We start from the raw sequence: 18358 nt of genomic DNA, 5'->3' as shown, positions 1-18358 counted from the left end.
ATGAGTGTTAACAAATGAGTTTTTTTAAGCAAATTTTGCAATCTGAAAGAGAGAGAATTTCACTGGAGGCCAGAATTCAAGACTCCTGTTAGGGGTATGAGAGTGTCAATGTGACAGAGAATGGACTTGCTACTTTTGCAGGATTTTAGGGTATTTAATTATTTATTCCAATGTCTGTCTCTGCCCTGCCTGCTATAATGCCTTGAAAAGGCCACCTCCTTTCTTCCCCTTTGCTAGGACTTGGGGTTAGTCAAAATCAGATTCTGTGAATAGATATATTGACGAAGCCTGTTCATCATTCTCAAAAGCTGGTGTCCTGTAGGTCCATGACTTCACCATGAGTTGCTACTTTTATTCCAATTCTGTTAAATTAGAACTTTATCAAGAGAGCAATTGCAAGTGCTTTACCAAAGAATTCTGCTACAGTTGGTAGATATATTGAATTGATAGTACATCCACTATAGCTGTATCCTTTAAAAGAATATATCAAGGTAATAGGGCTTCATGTATCAGAACTGCAGCTGTTGGGGTGAAATATGCCCTTCTTTGTACTTTCTTGGAGTAATGCGATTGTTTATGATATGGCTAGTCTAAGATTTATGGATTAGCTTCTTAGGTGGTATAAACCGGCACAGCTGCAGTGAAGCCAGAGGAGCTCTGCCAGTATACACCAGCTTGCAGTGTGACCCTTGGTGTCCTTAGCTAGATGTTTCCTTGCTTTTAAGTGGTCAGGTTTTACAGGTGTTACAGGTAAGTATAGGGTTGTCATATAACAACCTTAAACATTGTTCTAACAGAGTTTTACTTTTAGACTCTATCTAGATAAGGGGAAATAATCTAATCACATAAGCAGAATGCAGTTGAGAACTGAACAAAACAGTATGATGGAAAGATGGTGAGTGGCAAACCTGACCTGAGCTGGTGTTGTAGCATGATGGACCGAGAGGGCAAAGCAGGTGGACTGCAAGTGTTGGCCTTTGTATGAGGCTTCTGTGCACGGAAGCTGCACACGACGCACTGAGGTAGTGCTCCTGCTGTACACAGCTCTGAGCACCAGCAGCAAAAATGGAGAGGAAACTTGGAAGATAGTAAGAGAACAACAACAAAAATGATAACAGACTGGAGGGATTGTTTTTTATGAGGGAAGATCAAAAGAACTAAATGTGTGGAGCTTGGCTAAGTGATGACTAAGAAGGGAACATGAAAACTACGTACAACTGTTTGAAGGATATAAACACTGGAGGTGAGCGAACAGCAGGAAAAAGCAGTCTGAATTTGAAAGTCATTTTCAGTTTGACCATGTTTCCACCCTTTAGTGTTCACCTTTTTTTTAAAGATGTGCAACTGAGCTTTACTGAAAACATTTGCAGGGAAGAGAACACTTACATAGCTCAAATGCTTCACTGCAAGGGAATTCTGAAATGCAGACTCAAGTTTAAAATTTAGAATTTGCTTTCCTTTATGTAACTCACTTAATGTGTAGTATGTTGAGCTAATCAACAGTATGAAAATTGCCTGTATGCCAAGTCAATTCTGTGGTAGAAAACTATAATTTCAGTTTTGGTACTCATCTGCTTCCCGGATGGAATTACTTGGTTAACTGAGCAGCGCAGGATAGGTTTCAACTGCTTTCTGTCAGCTTTGCATAAAAAGGTGAAGCATTTGCTTTTGTTGACAGGCTATATTTTATGAGCGGTATGATTTGCATGCTGATTTGTTGGAAGGATTTTTCTTTTCTTTGACAACAGTTAAGTTATTGATCCCACAATATATGCATGTTACATATATAAGGGCTGTTGGTACAGTTTTATGAAGTTTTCCAGATGTGCTTGTGCAGTGTCAGGGAAATCTTCCTACTTTATTCATGGACAATTCATAAGCTAAGAAAGGTGATTTTTTTAGCTCCTGTGACTCCCATGGGCAGTTAGAGCAATTGAATTAAAAGGAACCTCAGTATGAGTATTAAGAAAATGTTGTGCTGATGGTGGAGGCCCAGTTGTCATCTAAAGCATTTGGGCCAAGCACTGGAAGTGGAAATTGGGCAAGCCTCGGGTGAACTGCCTAATTTGATAAGTCATTTTCAATCTTTGGTGATAGGTGAATTCAGGCGTCCTAACTGCTGTGTTAATACCTGTCAACAGACTTTTCTAAGCATCTCTCCCCGTTACTGCAGGATGGATGTGAGCTGCCCAGCTAATGACAAGAGACGCGCAGGGAGCTGTGTAGACACTCTTCAAGAAAATGCTTCTCTGGTAACAGCTGTGTGTGTGTGTGTGTGTAGGCACGCATGCGTGAATGCACACTGTACACAGAAACTACAGGCATTGACCTGTGCAAACACACACCAAATTATGGCTTCCTATAAACAAATTAGCATGCTTTAAAAGGTGAAAAGCTCTATAAAATTGTCTGCGCCATTGTTTACGGCGTGAGCGGGGGATGCACTACGTTACCAGGGAGCTCACATTTCTGTCTTCGCCCCCCTTCCTGAACGGACGTGTGCTCCGGCCGTTTCACCGTTGTTCCTGCCAGCCCGATCCCAGCAGGGGTTCCCTAATTAGCAATCTCTTCATTTCCAATCAAAGCACAAAGCGGCCCCAAAAGCCTCTCTTTATGAGGGAGCTGCGCGGCGGCTGGGGACGTGGAGTGGGATAATTGCCTTCGCCACTGGCAGCAGTAAGCAGCCTGGCTAATTCATTATTGTAATAACTTTGCTTGTCCTTGGGGAGGGGGGGCGAGGGCGAGGAGGACTGAGCCTGGCGGTGCTAGCTGAGGACAGGGGGAAGGGGGAAGCCAGCCAGAGTTGAGGTAGAAGATGGGAACAACTGGCAGAAGGGAGGAACTGTTCCAGGTTTCTCCCCTGTCTCCTCTGCACAGTTTGGCGGTGGTGGTAATTTGTGGCCTGGCAGCCTGTGCTCCCTGCGCTTGCCCATTAGGAGAACCCCTGTGCTCTGCCCTTGGCGTATGTGCAGAGAAAGCAGGTAACTGGGCGCCAGGGAGGCGCTGGGGAGGCCAGGGGTGGGGGTGAGGAGGGCTCCAGAGCTGCCTGGCAGGAGAAGTTGGTGTACTGAGATAAGACCGAACAACTGAGTTGCCCGCGCCCAGCAGCCTGTGGCGTATACTGCTGCCCAGAAGCCACCAGAGCTCGTACCTGCAGAGGCAGGAGCTGGCGGGTCCAGTTGCAGAGCTGTGTGTTTTATCTATTGTCCTTTAAAAAACCTTTAGCCGCTCGTTTTCATGTGGGCTGCGGCTCTGGCTTTGCTGGAGCGCAGTGAAGGTGCTGCGGGCCGAGGTGGAAACGGCTCCGTAGGGACAGCAGGAAGGGTCCCTCTGTGCTCCTAGGGAGGTCCCCGTGGAGCGGTGCAGTACGTTGATCGGGTTTTCTCTTTGAACTGCTGGGTGCTTTAAGTAGCTATGATCAGTCAGGTATTTCTAGGCCCTCCGAGTCTTCCTTTTTATTTCTGTGTCTTCTCCTGGGACTGGCATGGCAGGGTCCTGGCCACGCTAGGGGACAAGTTGAACGGCTCCTTCCCCAGGTTCCTTGGGGCTGTTCCTGCTGCGTGCGCTCACGGAGTCCGTCGCGCCAAGGCTGTCACGCTCGTGTCCCTGTAGTGAGGTGGCTGGTGACATAGGTATGCGTTTTACTGCAGAGGTTTTTTCACTGAAAATTAAAATTTCTGACATAAAGTCAGTGAAAGTGAAAAGAAAGTGAAATCAAACTGCAAATGCCAAACACACAGACTTGTGCGTGGCAGGAGCAGTTTAAGGTTGGGCGAGGGCACCGTTAGTAAATGCTCCGTGCTAGAGCTGCTTGAGTTGGGTTTGTGTTACGGAGAGGGCCCCAGATCAAGGCCTTCGTGGGCTGGGCGTTCACTAGTGCGCATCAAATCCTTTCCCAGAGTTCAGCCACGAAAGCTGTAAAACGCTTATTCGGGGAGAGCTGTCTTTGGGGTGGTTGGATGAGGGAAGGAAGAGGCGTTTGGCCGTCTGTTCAAGGAGCAGACCTCGCTGTTGGTGGTGCTCTGGTCGTTGTGACCATCGTGGCTGCCCCGTGCCGGTGCTGTCCGGCAGGCACCTCCGCGGCGCGAGCCATCGGCCTCGGGAGGCTGCGCTGCCGGAAGCTGCCAAGCAAGAGCAGACGTCCTCTGCCTGCACCCACGTGCACGAGCAGTGTAGGACTGCGCTGTGCGAGGCCCCGGAGCAGATACCAGCCTTCTGCTTTTGTTTGTTTTGTGACTGGTGTCGTGGTCCTGCTTGCCGTGTAATGTAACCACCGCAGAGGGACTGAGGTTCAAAAGAGCCAGTGACTGAGTATAGTGACTGTCAGTGGAGATTTCAGTCGCTTGCTGTGTGTCCTCTGCTGTTTCTCTGTTTGCGGATCCTATTTGTCTGAGGATCGTTGTAGCAGTAGTGGGGGAATAGCATGACTCCCACTTGCCCATAGCACACTTGCCCAGCTAGTGAGCTGCTGCAGTAATAGCATGTGGGGTTGAGGTGGGATCAGGTGGGAACCATGTCTGCTAGATGTGGAAATATCCCCATTTGGGTGTTTGTGGGATTCTGCAATGTGTGGTATGTCCTGCCCTTGCTTTGCATTTATCCCTCAAACCCTTGGAGAACACCTAAACTGTGTGGGATACGTGGTGACCAAGGCTTAGAGCCAAAGACTCAGTGGCTAGAGATTTTGAGTCATTTCCTTTCCTTGTGTTTCCATCTGCTCCAGAATGAGCATAATATTCAGTCCCCTTCCTGACAGTTTAGGGGGCTACGGATCTTAAAGGCCCTTTGGTTGAGTCAGGGCAGGCAGCTCATGGGGCTGGAAGACAGCTAATATATAGTGTGCTGGTGTAGGGTTGATGGGGTGCCAGGATATGGCCAAGGATGGATGAACTGGAGTAGCAATGGGCTGTTTAGTCTTGGCTTCTCTTCTTTACTTTTAGACTGAGACCCTAAATTGTTGCATTGTTAGCAATTGCTTGCGGAGAGGTAGGAAATTGTGGCAATGGGCAGAAGAGGGAATATTAATGATTCAATTTCCAGCGGGGTTCCACTCCAAGGCCTCGCCGGGTGATGTGCATTTTTAATCATAACAAACCAGAATGAGAAGGAGTTGTTTGCAGGGAGGTGGGCCTGTGCGTGGAGCTGCAGAGTGTGACACCATCTCGCGTGCCTCTGCCCGCTGCTTGGAGGAGGCGGTCGCGTGCGGCTGCTGTGCTCGAGTGCCACTGCAGTCAGGTCGGGCTGTGACCACAGTAAAAACTGCATTGCCACCAGAAACGAATGCAGAGAGGGAGTCTAGAAACTGTCTTGAAATGGGCTAAGCCTATTGACCAGGAGAAATCACTGTGTTAGTCTGGAGCTTCAGATCAAAAATGCCCCTGATACATATAGAGCAGAAAAATGATTTGGGACAGGTTTCCCACAGCAGCCACAGGAATGAGAGCCCCGCAGCCGTGGGCAGGTGCTAAGCTGAGCCAGGGCTGAAACTCCAGCGTGCAAGTCATCCCATGTAGCAGAGGGTAGGGGTGCTACAGGTGCTCTCCCACTGTAGTACAGGGGCTGTGCTAGGAAGAAACACTTGTCTTGACTTTCCTCTTGGAGCTCTCAGCAGCCATTCAGTAGTTCCCTGCATGTTAGTGTTAACCCCAACTTAGGGAAACGCCCTGAACTATGCTGCCCCTCGCAGCATCATGTTTCGGGTATCTGGCAGAGGAAAGGTTGTGGCTGTTTGAAATCCCAACACTCTTTATTTTTAAGAAACAAGGTGGGGAGTCTGGAAAAGACATGAGAAAACTTCTGTCCTGGTTTTATCCCATTAAACTAGGAGCTGGTGTTCTCTGGGATGGTCCATGCTGACTCAGCCGGCTGCATTCTGGTGTCACTGCAGAAGGATGGGGCATTTTCTGTCAAAAAAGGAGGTTCTGGAGGAACGGAGCCACCTGCAGAATCCAAGCCAGCCAGGCCACTTGTGCCTGCCCCAGCTCCTGCCTGCCTGCCGCAGTGCCAGGGGACATGCCGGCAGCCTAAAGGCTTCTCTTTTGCTTCAGAATAAAAGTTGGAGGATCTGTGCAAGAGCAGTTTCACCCGAGGAAGGGAAATCACTGAGGCAGCTGAGGAGGAGTAGGGATGGGATGGGAGGAGCTGCCTTCCAGTAGCCGCGGTGGGTGCTGCTCCTGGCTGAAGGGTCCCGGCTGGAGGACAGAGGTGAGGGGTTGTACGTGCAGTGTCCGTGCAGAGAGCGTGGTCCTGAGGGGCACCTGCCGCTTGGCAAAGCTGCCTCGCGGCCGCTCGACCTGCAGGCCCCTAGTACACCCCTTCCATAAAGGCTCTGGTCTGAAATGTTGGAAAGCGAAATCGTGTGTGTGTGTGAAAGAGGGCAAGGGCTGCAGCCCCCTCCTTTTGGGGGTCCTGCCTAATGGACATAGCTGGTTGTAATTTTACAGTTGCTTCTTGGGGAAGATGGTTACCGCTTGCTGAGATGGTGTTTGTTGCCCAGGCAAAACTCCCAGTGTATTTACGGCAGCTCTGCACAGTCCCTGCGTGCGGTAGGTATGCATATGTGCATGTACATGCTTGTGTATGCCTTTATTTCCATGCACCAGCTGGCTGCCTCTGATTTAAGGGCAGGTTTTATTCCCCAGCTGCCTCAGGGCTCCTCTTTTCTGATTGCATTAAAGTCTCTGTAATTCTCCCCTCATTAATGATTGGCATATTTTTACCTCTCACTAAAGGAGCTTGGAGGCAACTCCCATGGGGCCCTGCTCGCCAAATGAAACAATTTCATCCTGCTCCAGAAACGCATTAAAAAGGGTTTGTCAGGATCTTATCGCTAGTTAGGGAAAGCTAATCAAATTACTTCTATTTATTAGCTGCCGCAGCAATGTGTCATTCCATCAAGTACAGGTATGGGGACACGCAGGGATTGCACGGAAAGCTCTGGGCATCCAGCACGGCTGTCTTGCACTGTGCGACAGCATCGCTTGCCGAGGAAGGCCTTAGGCCCAAGAGGGGCTGTGAGCTTCCCAGCGGCAGTGCCGCTGCCACCGCTCCCGGCGGAGCTCCCCCCCGCTGCCCTTCTCCACTCGCCTTTTCCAGGGTGCGCTCTGAAGTCTCTTCCTGGTAACACTCCTGTACTTCTCGCTTTGAGTCCTTTGCTTTGGCATTTGGCTGACCATTGCTTGCTGTTACTGATTATATTTTTCTGTTGGATATTTGTTTTCAGCTGGCTTGGGCTTCTTGGCAAGTTTAACTCAGTATTGAGTTTAGGGATGATTTGTTATGTAGTTTGTCTTGGGACTTGGGCTGGCAAAGGGGACAGTGGAGCGGGATTGCAGCAGTTTGGAAAATAATTAATAGAGGCATTATTTACTTTCTGGATTTTGAGACTTCTAGGAAAAATATTTTTCAAGGTTTCTTTTCATTTGTTTGGTCTGGAAAGATAATTAAAATTGGAGGAGTAGGGAAGAAAACAAGCACAGATTTTTTTTTGAATAATTCCAAGGATCTAGTTGGGACTCTGAAAAAAGTACCAACTTTTGCTAGGCTAATGCTTAGCGCAAGAATAGTCTGCTCCTAGGACAGTAGTGGTTTTCAGAACAGGAGGTTTGAACTCAAACATAAGTGAAAGCTCACTCTTTTATTGATTCCACATGTGGCACATGCTTTTTCTTCATGCACATAGCCAGTGCACTTGTATTTGCAACCAGACGTGCATTCCCGTTCTTGCCTGGGTGATCCTAATTCCCAGGGTGAGCACACGTCCTACGGGTGACTTCCCTCGAAAGGGACACGGGGGCAGGCGCCTGAGAGCAGTTCTAAACTTGAAGAAAGTATAAAGCCACTTCTATCTGTGTACTATTGCTTTCATCTTGAAACTCAGAGCAATGAAATTGCTGGTGTTTTTAATAAAACAGATTAGTTTACCAGGGAAAATGGGTCTAAGTCCATGTCAAGCTGGTCTTGTATTAGGAAAAAAACCTCAAGAATAAAACTGTTTAGCTAGTGTATTTGCACGAAGTGAAGTGTGTCTAAATGTAGTTAGAGATTCACAACGATGACGTTGCTGTGCATGTCGTGTAAATCTTTGGTTTGTATCACGCATAGCCGGAACTTTTCCGTAGCACCGAATCCTGGAAGAGCAGTGAAAACGTGCACCGTTACCACGAGCGAGCGTACGAAAGCGGCGGTGCGACCGCAGCGGCGTGCGCGGCGTGCGCGGCGGCGGCTTCCTGCGGGGAAGGTCCGCGCTCGTTCCCCGCCCTTCGCCGCGGGCGCGCGCTCTCCCTGAGCGGCCGGGCGGTTAGAGCGGTGCCGGTGCCGCGGTGCCGCGGGGCGCGCGGGCTGGCGGGCGCCGTCGGTCGGTCCGCGGCGCGTTTCCCGGGGCCCCTCGTGCCTCGCCGCCCCGTCGGCGGTAACGACGGGGCCGAGCGCGGGCAGAGCCGGCAGACTCCCCGCTGCTGGGATTTCTTCATCTTCTCGTCAGGATTTTAATTAGACACGTCCGAGAGGGCAGCGTCATGCGAGGGCGGGCGAGAGCTTTATCAAGCAGACCGCATCTTTAATTACTGTTTACTGACAGATAACGAGGGAGGGGGGCGGCAGCAGCAGAGATGGTCGCAGGGGGACGCGGGGGACGGACGGCGGCCCCCAGCCGCGCTCGGCCGAGGAGAAGGCCTTGGCCAGGGACCGAGTGGCCGTCGTTGCCCCTGCCCACCGTGCCGTGCCATGCCGCGCTCGAGCCGCCGGCGCGGGGAGGGCTCCCTTCCCGGGGCAGTGGCCGACCCGGCGCGGCGCGCTGGGAGCGAGGCGCCCGAGTCCGCTCCGAGAAGAGCGAGAGCCGCGGCTCCTCCAAGCTGCCAGGGCTCCCGCCGAGCCACGCGCCCGCCCGGGCCCGGGCTGCCCTGCGGGCTCGCTGGTGCCGCGCAGCCCCGGGCAGAGCCGTTTCCGTCACGCGGGGCGGGAGCCAGCCGCTGCCCTCTCTCACCCGGCCGCCGATGCCGTCTCGGCCGAGAGGGACCTTCCTCCGCCTTCCCGCGTGCGCTCGGCGTCGCGGGCGTGAGATCTGCCGTGCCACAGTCTTGGCTGCGTTTGTACCCGGCCCAGGCAGTCCGGATCCCAACGCTGCTGCCTTTTCCAGCACGGAAAACTGGGCCTGTGCCAGAGCTGGCTCTGCCCTGGTGCCTGCAGACTCCCGCCGCTCTGAGCGACGCAAGACCTGAAGGATGTGCTTGGGATCAGCAAGGACTCAGTAATTGGGCTGTTGTTCTTTCATTTTGCTACGCAGTAGCAAGCAGATTATAGAGCCCACAGGTTATAGATTTCCTGTCATCCCTCATGAATCAAGCCCCACTGTCTTATTTACTGTCGGCCAGGGCCTGTGAATAACATCACCAAGGGATGCGCTCTCGCGCAGGTGCGCAGACGCGCGGCACGGGGCCGTTGTGGGCACCGCGAGCTGTCCCTTCCCCTTCCCCCTCCGCAGCGCCGTGGTGAAGGCTTTACGGCCGAGAAGGGCCCCCCGTTTCCTGTGGGCACCGAGTGGGTCCTGCTCTGCCCAGGAGAGTTTGTAACGCCAGAGGCAAATCTGTGCTATCTTAGTGATGTGGCATTCCAAATTTTTAACTTTATGATGCTGTTGGCTACAGCTCCACCCATTCTGTACACATGCACCGCAAACATGGACTTCCAGTTTCCTTGGAGCTGCGTATCTTGGGAAATCTGGCAGTTTTTCTTGCTTGCCGGTGAGGAAGGGTCGCTTTGTGCTCAAGGCACAGCACTGGAAGCCCAGACCGTGGGCAAGGCTCATCACCCTGCTGCGAGAGGGCTTGTGCTCTAGCTACTAGTGGGCTGAATGTAACAGATGGTAGCAGTGACTTCTCGGAAGATGTTTTCTGAAGTTCTGCTGAAATTTCAGCCCAAGGTTTTGAAAAAGCATCACAAACTGAATCCAAGAGGGAGATTTGTCTCAGGAAAGACTAACATCCCCTTTGTAACCCCAGAGATACATTACTTCCTAGGGAACTGAACCCTGGACGCATAAAATCCCCAGACCTGCTGGGGCAGCCTGGGACGGAGAGGGATCCTGAATCGGTTGGGATCCCCGAACCGAAGGGAAGTCGGCTTGTCTGTCACAAGCCAGCCCACCACGCACGCTTGTTCCCCTTCGCAGGGAGCTTCGAGGGACACCCTTGGAGACCCACGAATGAAGCGAGAGGGACTGAGGTACTAGTTTGTTTCTGTTAGATTAATGATTCTGTCAGGGAAATCCAGCTTTTAGGCAGGGTCTGGGGAATGTGTCTTCAAATAGCAGGAGGCTTTGGCCAAGAGGAGCTGTTCAGCTGTTTGCTATGCCCGCTGCTGACGGGGCTAGAAGTAAATGAGCTTTGATTGCCGTGTGCATGGGAGATTTCTGTTCAATTTTACCAACTTTGTGTTAGCAGCAACACAGAGGTATTAGAACAGATTGACTACAGAGGCCTGTGATTTTCAGAACAAGCTGGAAAAATGTCCATCAAAAATAATACTGGTGTAGCTGAGCCTGTGTTGGGCAGAGGAATGGATTGATTGCATTTGGAGAGGAGGGAGCAATGGAATCCAGCTCCTGGGTTGGATTCACCTGGTCCTAGCCCCTTTCTGTGAATTGTGAAAGGTTAAATGTGTAAAATATTGTGTGCTACCTGATGCAAACCTGAGACAGCTGCAGGTGTTATATCAAATAAGCACTGGTATCTACAAACTACCAGTACAGTGTATGAGGGATGTCTGGGGCAAATATTCTGCTTTCCTTCAAAGGCCTGACATTCAGATGCCGCTAAGTCTCATGAAGAGATGGCAGCAGCACTCTCTCTTGCTTAGCCAGTTTCCTTAATGTTTGCCTTCAGATGCACTGACAGCTACAATAGAGAGGCCAGTAGCACCATCTTGTACTACTGGTGCTCTCTGTAAAACTTATTTTCAGTTGTTCATACCACTACTAAGCTTTACTCATTGCTGTAAACATTTTCTGTGCCTTGAATAGAGTTGTTTTGAGGAAATTCTGTCCAAAACAGCCTTTTTTTAAAAAAAATAAAGAAAGAAAAAAAAAGGGGGGGGGGGAAGAGAAAAACTGGGGATTATGTCTTGATGTCTTGTTCCTGGATTATGTCCTGCTTTTGTTTTTGAACAGAAGATTACTCTTTGGAAAACTCTGAATCTGCAAATCTGCTTGTTCTTTGGAGCAGGGGCTTGCTGTCTCCACTTGGTCATGGAGTAGCCTTTTGCCACAGGTTGCATTTGTCCAGCAGGCAAGCATTAAATTCTGGTTACAGCCTTCAAGCCATGTTTGCCTGTCCTGGGCATGGCTCAGCTAGGGCTGGGCATGACCCTAAGTGTGACTACGCCTTTCCTGTGCTGGCCCCTGCACCGGAGGAAAGGCAGGCACCGGTCTGCTGGCAGTGAAGAGGGATGAGAGGCAGAGCCGCGGGGTTGGGAAGTGAGACCGCCAAGCAGTCACGGGAGTGCGTGGAGCAGGGCACAGAGGAGAGCAGGGGAAGCACTCGCTTCCCCCATGTAGCCCCCATTCCCAACATGTAGCTGTTGAACAAGGAGACCGGTTCTGCAGGGTATGCACTTGGAGGGGTGAGATGAGGGTGAAGAGAAGGGCAGGGATGAGGATGCAAAGGTAGCGGAGAGAAGGGAGTGGGGTGGTTTGGAGAGGAGAGAGCAAGAGGCTGGATTTGGATTGAATGGTTGGAAAGGACTCAGTCTATTAAAGCGACTCGTGACTCATCACTTCTCAGTTGTCGTCAGTCTCTGAAATGCACCAAGCATTTCATGAACCTCTTAGGTTAGTTTTCATAGAGGCGGATGACCCATCCTGCAGTCTGTTTTCTCCATTAGCCTAGTCATAGGGGCCTGTGATGGGTCTGTCTCTTCTGATGACCCACAGAAGTTTCATTGTCATGCTTTATAAGGGAATTTGCTGTTACTGTGTGAAAAGAGCACTCTGAACGGTGCAAAAACAAGAACTGGAAGGTGAGAAAAGGTCAGTTATCCTCTGCGTGCACTTCTGTCTGCCTAATTGTGCATCTTCCATATGGTGCCTGTTCTAGCTGCACAACTGTGTGCTATTTCTTCCACAAGACCCTTGACTCATTCAGTGCGTGTGATAGACCTGCTCTGAGATAAATCAGAGTTGCCTGGTGAAGGAGACCATCTGTGGGACCCCTGTCTCATTTGTCAGATGTGTAGTGAATGAGACAAGGGACTGCAGGAGAGAAAGGGAAGCTTTTATGGCTAAGGCAGTGAAATTCTGACCTAGCAGTCCAGATTCTCTAACTATTCCTGTATGATATTTTCCAAGTGTTTGGAAGCAGCTGTTGTGCTAGTGGCCATTGAACTGTGCATTCCTTATTTTACAGTAGTCCTTTTTGATCCCAAAGGACCTGCTTTACAGAAGCACTGAGTGCTTACAGCTGCAGATGAGGTGAATGGGAATCCACTGAACACAGAGTGCTGTACAAATCCTGATCAGTCAGGCCACTGGCTTCTCAGGCTGGGCAACCAGAATTAGCAAATACCTTTCACCTTGTTCCTCAGCCACTCACCCGTAAAATGGGAATAAAAATATTCCCTCCTCTCTTAGAGGTGCATGAAAATAAATGGTCTGAGGCTAGTGAAGCTCTTGGACAGTGTAATGATAAGCCCATAGAAAAACACATGAGGAAATGAATAAATCTCCAGAGCCAGGTTTGAATAATGTGTAGTAAATAAGGCCTGGGGCCACACTCTGAACAGTGAGCAGAAAACAGCATCTCAAATAGCTGCTCATTACATGGGCACAATCCCTTCTGACTGAGACGGGGTCCTGCAGAAAAAAATCTGGTCATGTAATTAACGCTATAAAATAATGCATATGTACGTGACAGCTAAGTTTATTTCTCACAAGTAAATACAGTTCTGGCATTTTCTAATTCTTTACTGCATTTGTAGTCTGGACTTTTTAACATATAGAGTCCTTGTTTTGTGCATCCACTGTCCTACTTCGCAGGCTTATGTTCTATAAAATGGTATTGTCCTGGCCTTTCCACTTGGAGTAAGTGTTGCCATTTCCTGAAGTTGCATACCAGCTAATTGCAGGTAGCCAAAACCTGCTCATCTTACATATTATATACTCTGCAAATAGTAACCTCTACTGAAGTGCAAGTTGGTGTGAGTGAGAAAGGCAGATATGACCCTGTAATTTGGCTTCATGAGAAAGACATCCAGATGCTGCTGTCCTTAACAGAAAAGGAATTGGGGATACTTATGAGATATTAACGTTTTCCCTAGCAAAGAGTAAAAACTCTAGTAATTTTCCCATGGAGCAATATGCAAGAAAGAAGAATCTCACTAGGTGTATGGAATGACTTGAAAAGTCCTTGCTGTAACAGGTGGAATAACTATGGCAAAGCTTGAGCTCCTAGAGAAAGTATGCAGACATTTAATGCTCAGAATACCTCATTTTATATAACTACATTTTTGATGGCTGATTCTGTATCTTTAGGAACAAATACATAACTGCAATGGTAATGGAGTGGTGTTAAAGTCTATCAGGTTGATTATTTATAGTGGTGGGATGATCAATGTCTAAACCTATCCTTGGTCCAAACCATAACCTTTCTATAGTTTGATTGTCTGATAGTTTCTGTATTTCCAAGGCAGGATGTTACAAATAGTGCAAGAAGTGGAGATATTACATGCAATCCTGCCATTTCAGTTGTAGGAAGCAGAATTGTCAATTGCAAGTGCCTAAAACCCTCCCATAAAATCCTTTCCTCCTGTTTTCCCTCTTCTCTTCCCCACTCACGATCTTAACCCCTGAAGGAAGAACTCACTGGCCTTGTTTGGCTGTAGTGCGGTGCCTCCCTCCCAGGGACGGCTGGCATCGCTGCTGGCTGCTTCACTTCTTGGACAGCGTTAGTTTCCCACATGTGCTGCAGCTAATGGTTCATTCTGGAAGTGAAGTAAGCCAAACCATATCAAACCTGTTTTAATCTGTGTGAGGGACTGAATGAGAGTCCCTTGTGGGGGGGATTAACTGCTCGGCTTTAACAGTTTCATCAGACAAAGGTATGGTTTAAAGGGAACAGAACAAAAAGTGATGCCAAAGTATCCAAGACCAAGAACTGACAAAAATCCCTGCAGGCAGGGCCTGGCACTACTGATCAAAGGAGAGAGGAAAGAGCAATTAAAAATATACAGCAATCTGTTCTTGTGGTGGTCAGAGAGCAGGATGCAGCACTTGTGCTGCGTGGGAGCCGTCAGTGAGAGCTGGTTTCCCCATGGGGTGTGCAGACCTGGACCATCAAAATAAGCTGGGACTGGGACAAGCAGCTGTTACGCCAGACACAGCAGCAGAGCTAGTCTGTTTTGCACAGGCACCTGATGTTGCTTGGCATGCTTTAAGCTCTTTACTTACTGAATCTCAGGGCACAATATAAACCTTATGATTTAATCCTGGCCGTTGTGTTCTACCCAAGTGGAAGCATCTCTGTGGTGTTATCGCTAACTTAAATGAAAGGGAAACTGAGGCACAAAGCGGTTGCTGCCAGGTTCCCAGCTCCCGAGTGTGTCAGCTCAGCTGCAAGCCACTGCTCCCCGCCGGCGCAAGGGGGAGAAGAGGCAGCGAGGGCACTGTGTCCCCGAAGTGACACGTCTTTACCTGCAGTCGTCTTGCTGACAGAGCTAGCCTTGCTGTGCCCAAAAGCTTGGGCACATCTGTTTTCAAAACGTGGTCCTGAGGCGTCTTTACGCAGCAGGCACCTTGCCCTCCGTAAAAGGCGGCTTAGGGCGGGGTGGGGAAACGAGCCTGAACATAGGGGCTGGTGCCCGCAGCCCTGCGGTGGCAGCGCAGGGGCAAGGTCCGGCCTCGGCACCGCAGAAATGCTGCGTGCCCGGAGGGGGAGGTCCTGACCGTGTGCAGGGGGCTGGCGAGCCAGAGCTCCACTCTTTACAGACCCGCCAAGCGGAAAATGTTTATTTGCTGCTCTGGATCCATGATATGGGAGAAAAGAATAAAAGTGATTTAACCTCCACTGTGAGAAAATCACCTGACTGAGCAGGACACGGAGGACAAATGGCATAAAGAGCCTTACCTTGCCTGGGCACGAGGCACGGGGCAGGGACGAGAGGCACAGGATCAGATTCATTAATTATTATTTATTATTAATCTTCCGATTTTCCCATGCTCAGATCCACAATTGCTGGGAATAAAGGCTCCTCCAGCTGTCTGGGTGAATCGGTGACATTGACTCTGTCTTTGAGATGGGGAGCACCCTCTGGTGGTTAAGGATAATCTGACGTTTCCTGGGATTGGCACCCATCATCCCTGCAAACCGCTGGATTTAAGCTGGGTGGAAGGCACAGACGGAGTCTACCTGGTTTTGTCCCTGCTGGGATGGGCGTTTGGGGCACAAATGCTCTCTCCGACCCCCTTCCCCCTGCCAGGAACCCGAGTTGCTCCCTTGGGAAGCTTTTTTGCCCTCTGAAAGCCATACGAGTGTTTGTGCTCTCCCTGCCTACTGTCAGGCAAAAGCTCGTGTCCAGCCTTTTCTTGCCTCGTCCTGGTGAAAGGGCAAGCAAAGCCCAGTTTGGTTCCCAGGAATTGTGCCCAGCATCAGTTTCCAATGGGCACAAAAACCCAGCCCTGGCTCTCTTCTCAGGGAGTCTGTTCCCCGAGTGTCTCCTGTTGTCCCTCCTGGCTCCTGGAGGCACCAGACCTGCATTCAGAGCTTGTGCCAGTCCAGCTTTGGCTGGCTTCGCTCTGTTTAGATGCTAAAGCTAGCACAGTGCAGCTCATTGCAGGGAGCGCAGGAATTCAGCTCAGGTTTCCCTTCTCCTTCCCTAAGTGGATTAACAGGCTGAGGGGATCGTCTCTGCCTGCCTGACTCAATCTTCATTAGCTAACATGTTTCACCAGCCGCAGTCGCATCCTGGGCTGGAAAGCTGTTTGACAGGAGCGGATTCGGCCCCAGCCTCCCACAAATGCTGTTGTGTCTCCTGAGGGTTTCTTGAGAGCGAGAGCTGCCCTAGGAGATGGGGCAGAGCAGCGCTGCGAGATGCACGTCCTTGCTGTGTGTGATTTTCTCCTTACAGTAACTAACCTGCATCCTCTGCTCACTGCGAGACCTGAGTCCTTATGTAGGAAGGGTGCAGTAGCAATGCTGGAAAAAGTTCACTTCTCTGGGGATGCAGCCACATGTGTCTTCTCAGGTTTTCCAGCCAAGGGAGGGTGCTGAGTATGTTGAGATGTTGACACTTTGGCTAGGTGGCTATCGCTTCTGAGTGCTCCTCCTGGGGTTCTTTTAGGTGGTCAGTTTGAGTGCAGCATTTCCTAGCCAGCTGTGTACCTGGCTCCATCACCTCACTCCCTTCTCCTCCTTGCTGCTTTGTGGTAGTAGTTGATGGGTGTTGTACCCTTGCACAGGCAGACACTGATATTACAAGTGTTGCTGTTACCTCAGTCTGGTGAAGGTCTTTTCTACACAAGGAAGTTGTTCTAATATTCATAAAATTTAAATGGTACAATCCATTCAAACTCATGAAAGTCCAAACTGTGGATGCTCTCCTGCCAGTTTGAGAATGCTTCATTTTGGCACTTAGATGCCTAAACAAGTTTAGGTTCAATATTAATGAGCATCTGTAGAGCCTTTTGCACCAGCTTAAGTTAATCTATTTAAAACTGCACCTTGTATTGTACTGCAGAAACATTCTCAAGCAAAGGAAGCCTGGGAGGAGAGGAGGCGAACAGTGAGCATCACTAACACCAAATCCCATTTGAAGAACCCTATATCTGGCTGTGTGAAGGCAATGTTATCTGCACAGAGGCCTGAGTGTACCTTAGCAGGAAGAAGCAGTCTCCTCCTGGCTGTTAAATGCATTTCAGTGGGTGCAGAATATTTGTATTTCTGCAAAGCTGAGACTTTGTGAAAGCACATAACATAACACAGAAATTACTGTGGCTTAGAAATCTCAATGGGAAGTGTTTCACAAGGAAGCAAATGTTCTCCTTCTGTTTTTGTAACCTGGCCACTGTGGTGGGGGGTGTTGGTGTGCCAGACTCTGAAAGTAAGGTCAGTTGGTCAGGGACAGAAACAAAATGGGCTTTTTTTTTTTTTTTTTTTTTTTTTTGGGGGGGGGGGGAAAGGGGCAGGTTAGAAGGAAAGTAAAAAGATCAAAGGAGCATAAAGGGTCACAGGACACTCTTGAGGTTTTTAGAACCTGTATGTGTATTAGGAAATTACGGGATGAACTGAATTTCCCAAACCATGTGTGTTAAAGTACACATAGGAACAAGCCTTGGCATTTGTGAACTAGCAGTGTATTTGGTGTGGCCCTGTAAATATTTCCAAGCCACAACTCAAGAGTCAAAGCAGAACAACTCCCCAGAGACCCCTTGGTCTTCTGTGCTTTAGCTTCCTGGGGGATGCAACCCTCCCTGGAGCAGTCGCCCGTCAGGGCTAAGTAGCTATCGGTGTTTAATGATGTTCTTCACAGAGTGGGAAACAAAGGTCACATAAACTCTGAAACTCCCCTGCTCTTAATGGGTAGCAAAGGAGGTTGCTTTTGAGGGATTAAATAGAACTTGTTTAATTGGATTGAAATGGATCCTTTTTATATTGCCATTTGTTTGGAAGCACTGAGAGAACTGAACTGTTTTCTTATATTTACAAGTAGCAGAAATCATTGTTATGTGTGGGGAGGAGGCAGTCTGTGAGCTGGGACTCGTCCAGACTCTCTCACTGTTAGACTTTGTGCCTACTTTGACGTTGAGGCTGCCTTGGATCACTGAGCCTGATGAAGATGATACCCTTATTCCTCAGTCCTTTCCCTTTCAAAGGTTTCCCAAAGTGTTTTATGGATTAATGAGTTATTTTACTCCCACAACTGGTTTTGCAGCAGCTTTAACAGCACAAAGCAATATATTGGCTTGAGACAGGAAGTGAAGGAGAATACCATCGTTAGTGAGAAATGCAAGACATGTTAGGAGAGGGGAAGTGGGAAGAAATTGGAAATGTTGAATGAGATATGTCTAAAGTGGTAGTTCACTACCCACTCCTGCCCTTTTCATCTCAATCTCTGGCATCTCATCAGTAATGAACTGCAGGGAGACATGAATTGACACAGTGTAGGCTGTACCACTCTCATCATCTGTTCTGTCACCACTGATGACCCTTCTGCACCACTACTCCGCTGCAGCATTTTCCAGTGAGAAACTCCGGTGTTTGGTAGTTTCAAGCCCTGAAAGTTCTGGCTCTCTAGCCAGAACAAGAGAGAGTTGCCAGATCTGCCTGGCCAGGCATGCCTTGGCAGTGCGGTGTCTCACTACAGCTCTTTTTTA

The 18358-nt window shown here is 49.4% G+C and overlaps 1 protein-coding gene across 4 annotated transcripts in view; it reads left to right on the top strand.

Moving 5' to 3' along the window:
* Positions 1-18358, top strand: part of ESRRB (estrogen related receptor beta) — a 131516-nt gene that overhangs the window by 14899 nt on the left and 98259 nt on the right. For 2 of the 4 annotated variants that reach the window (XM_062575970.1, XM_062575968.1), the window contains exon 1: positions 2183-2252. The exons of 1 other annotated variant lie outside the window; for it this stretch is intronic. In XM_062575970.1, the coding sequence (XP_062431954.1) occupies positions 2242-2252 (11 nt within the window). In that variant the 5' untranslated portion in view covers positions 2183-2241. Of the gene's footprint in view, positions 1-2176; positions 2253-18358 lie in introns of those variants that run through there. One more of the 4 variants, XM_062575973.1, reaches the window with a different exon arrangement.

The sequence above is a fragment of the Rhea pennata genome, chromosome 5 (assembly GCF_028389875.1).
Source record: "Rhea pennata isolate bPtePen1 chromosome 5, bPtePen1.pri, whole genome shotgun sequence".
Taxonomy (NCBI): Eukaryota; Metazoa; Chordata; class Aves; order Rheiformes; family Rheidae; genus Rhea; species Rhea pennata.
Note: the sequence above shows the minus strand (reverse complement) of the source record. Positions and strands in the feature narration are given on the sequence as shown.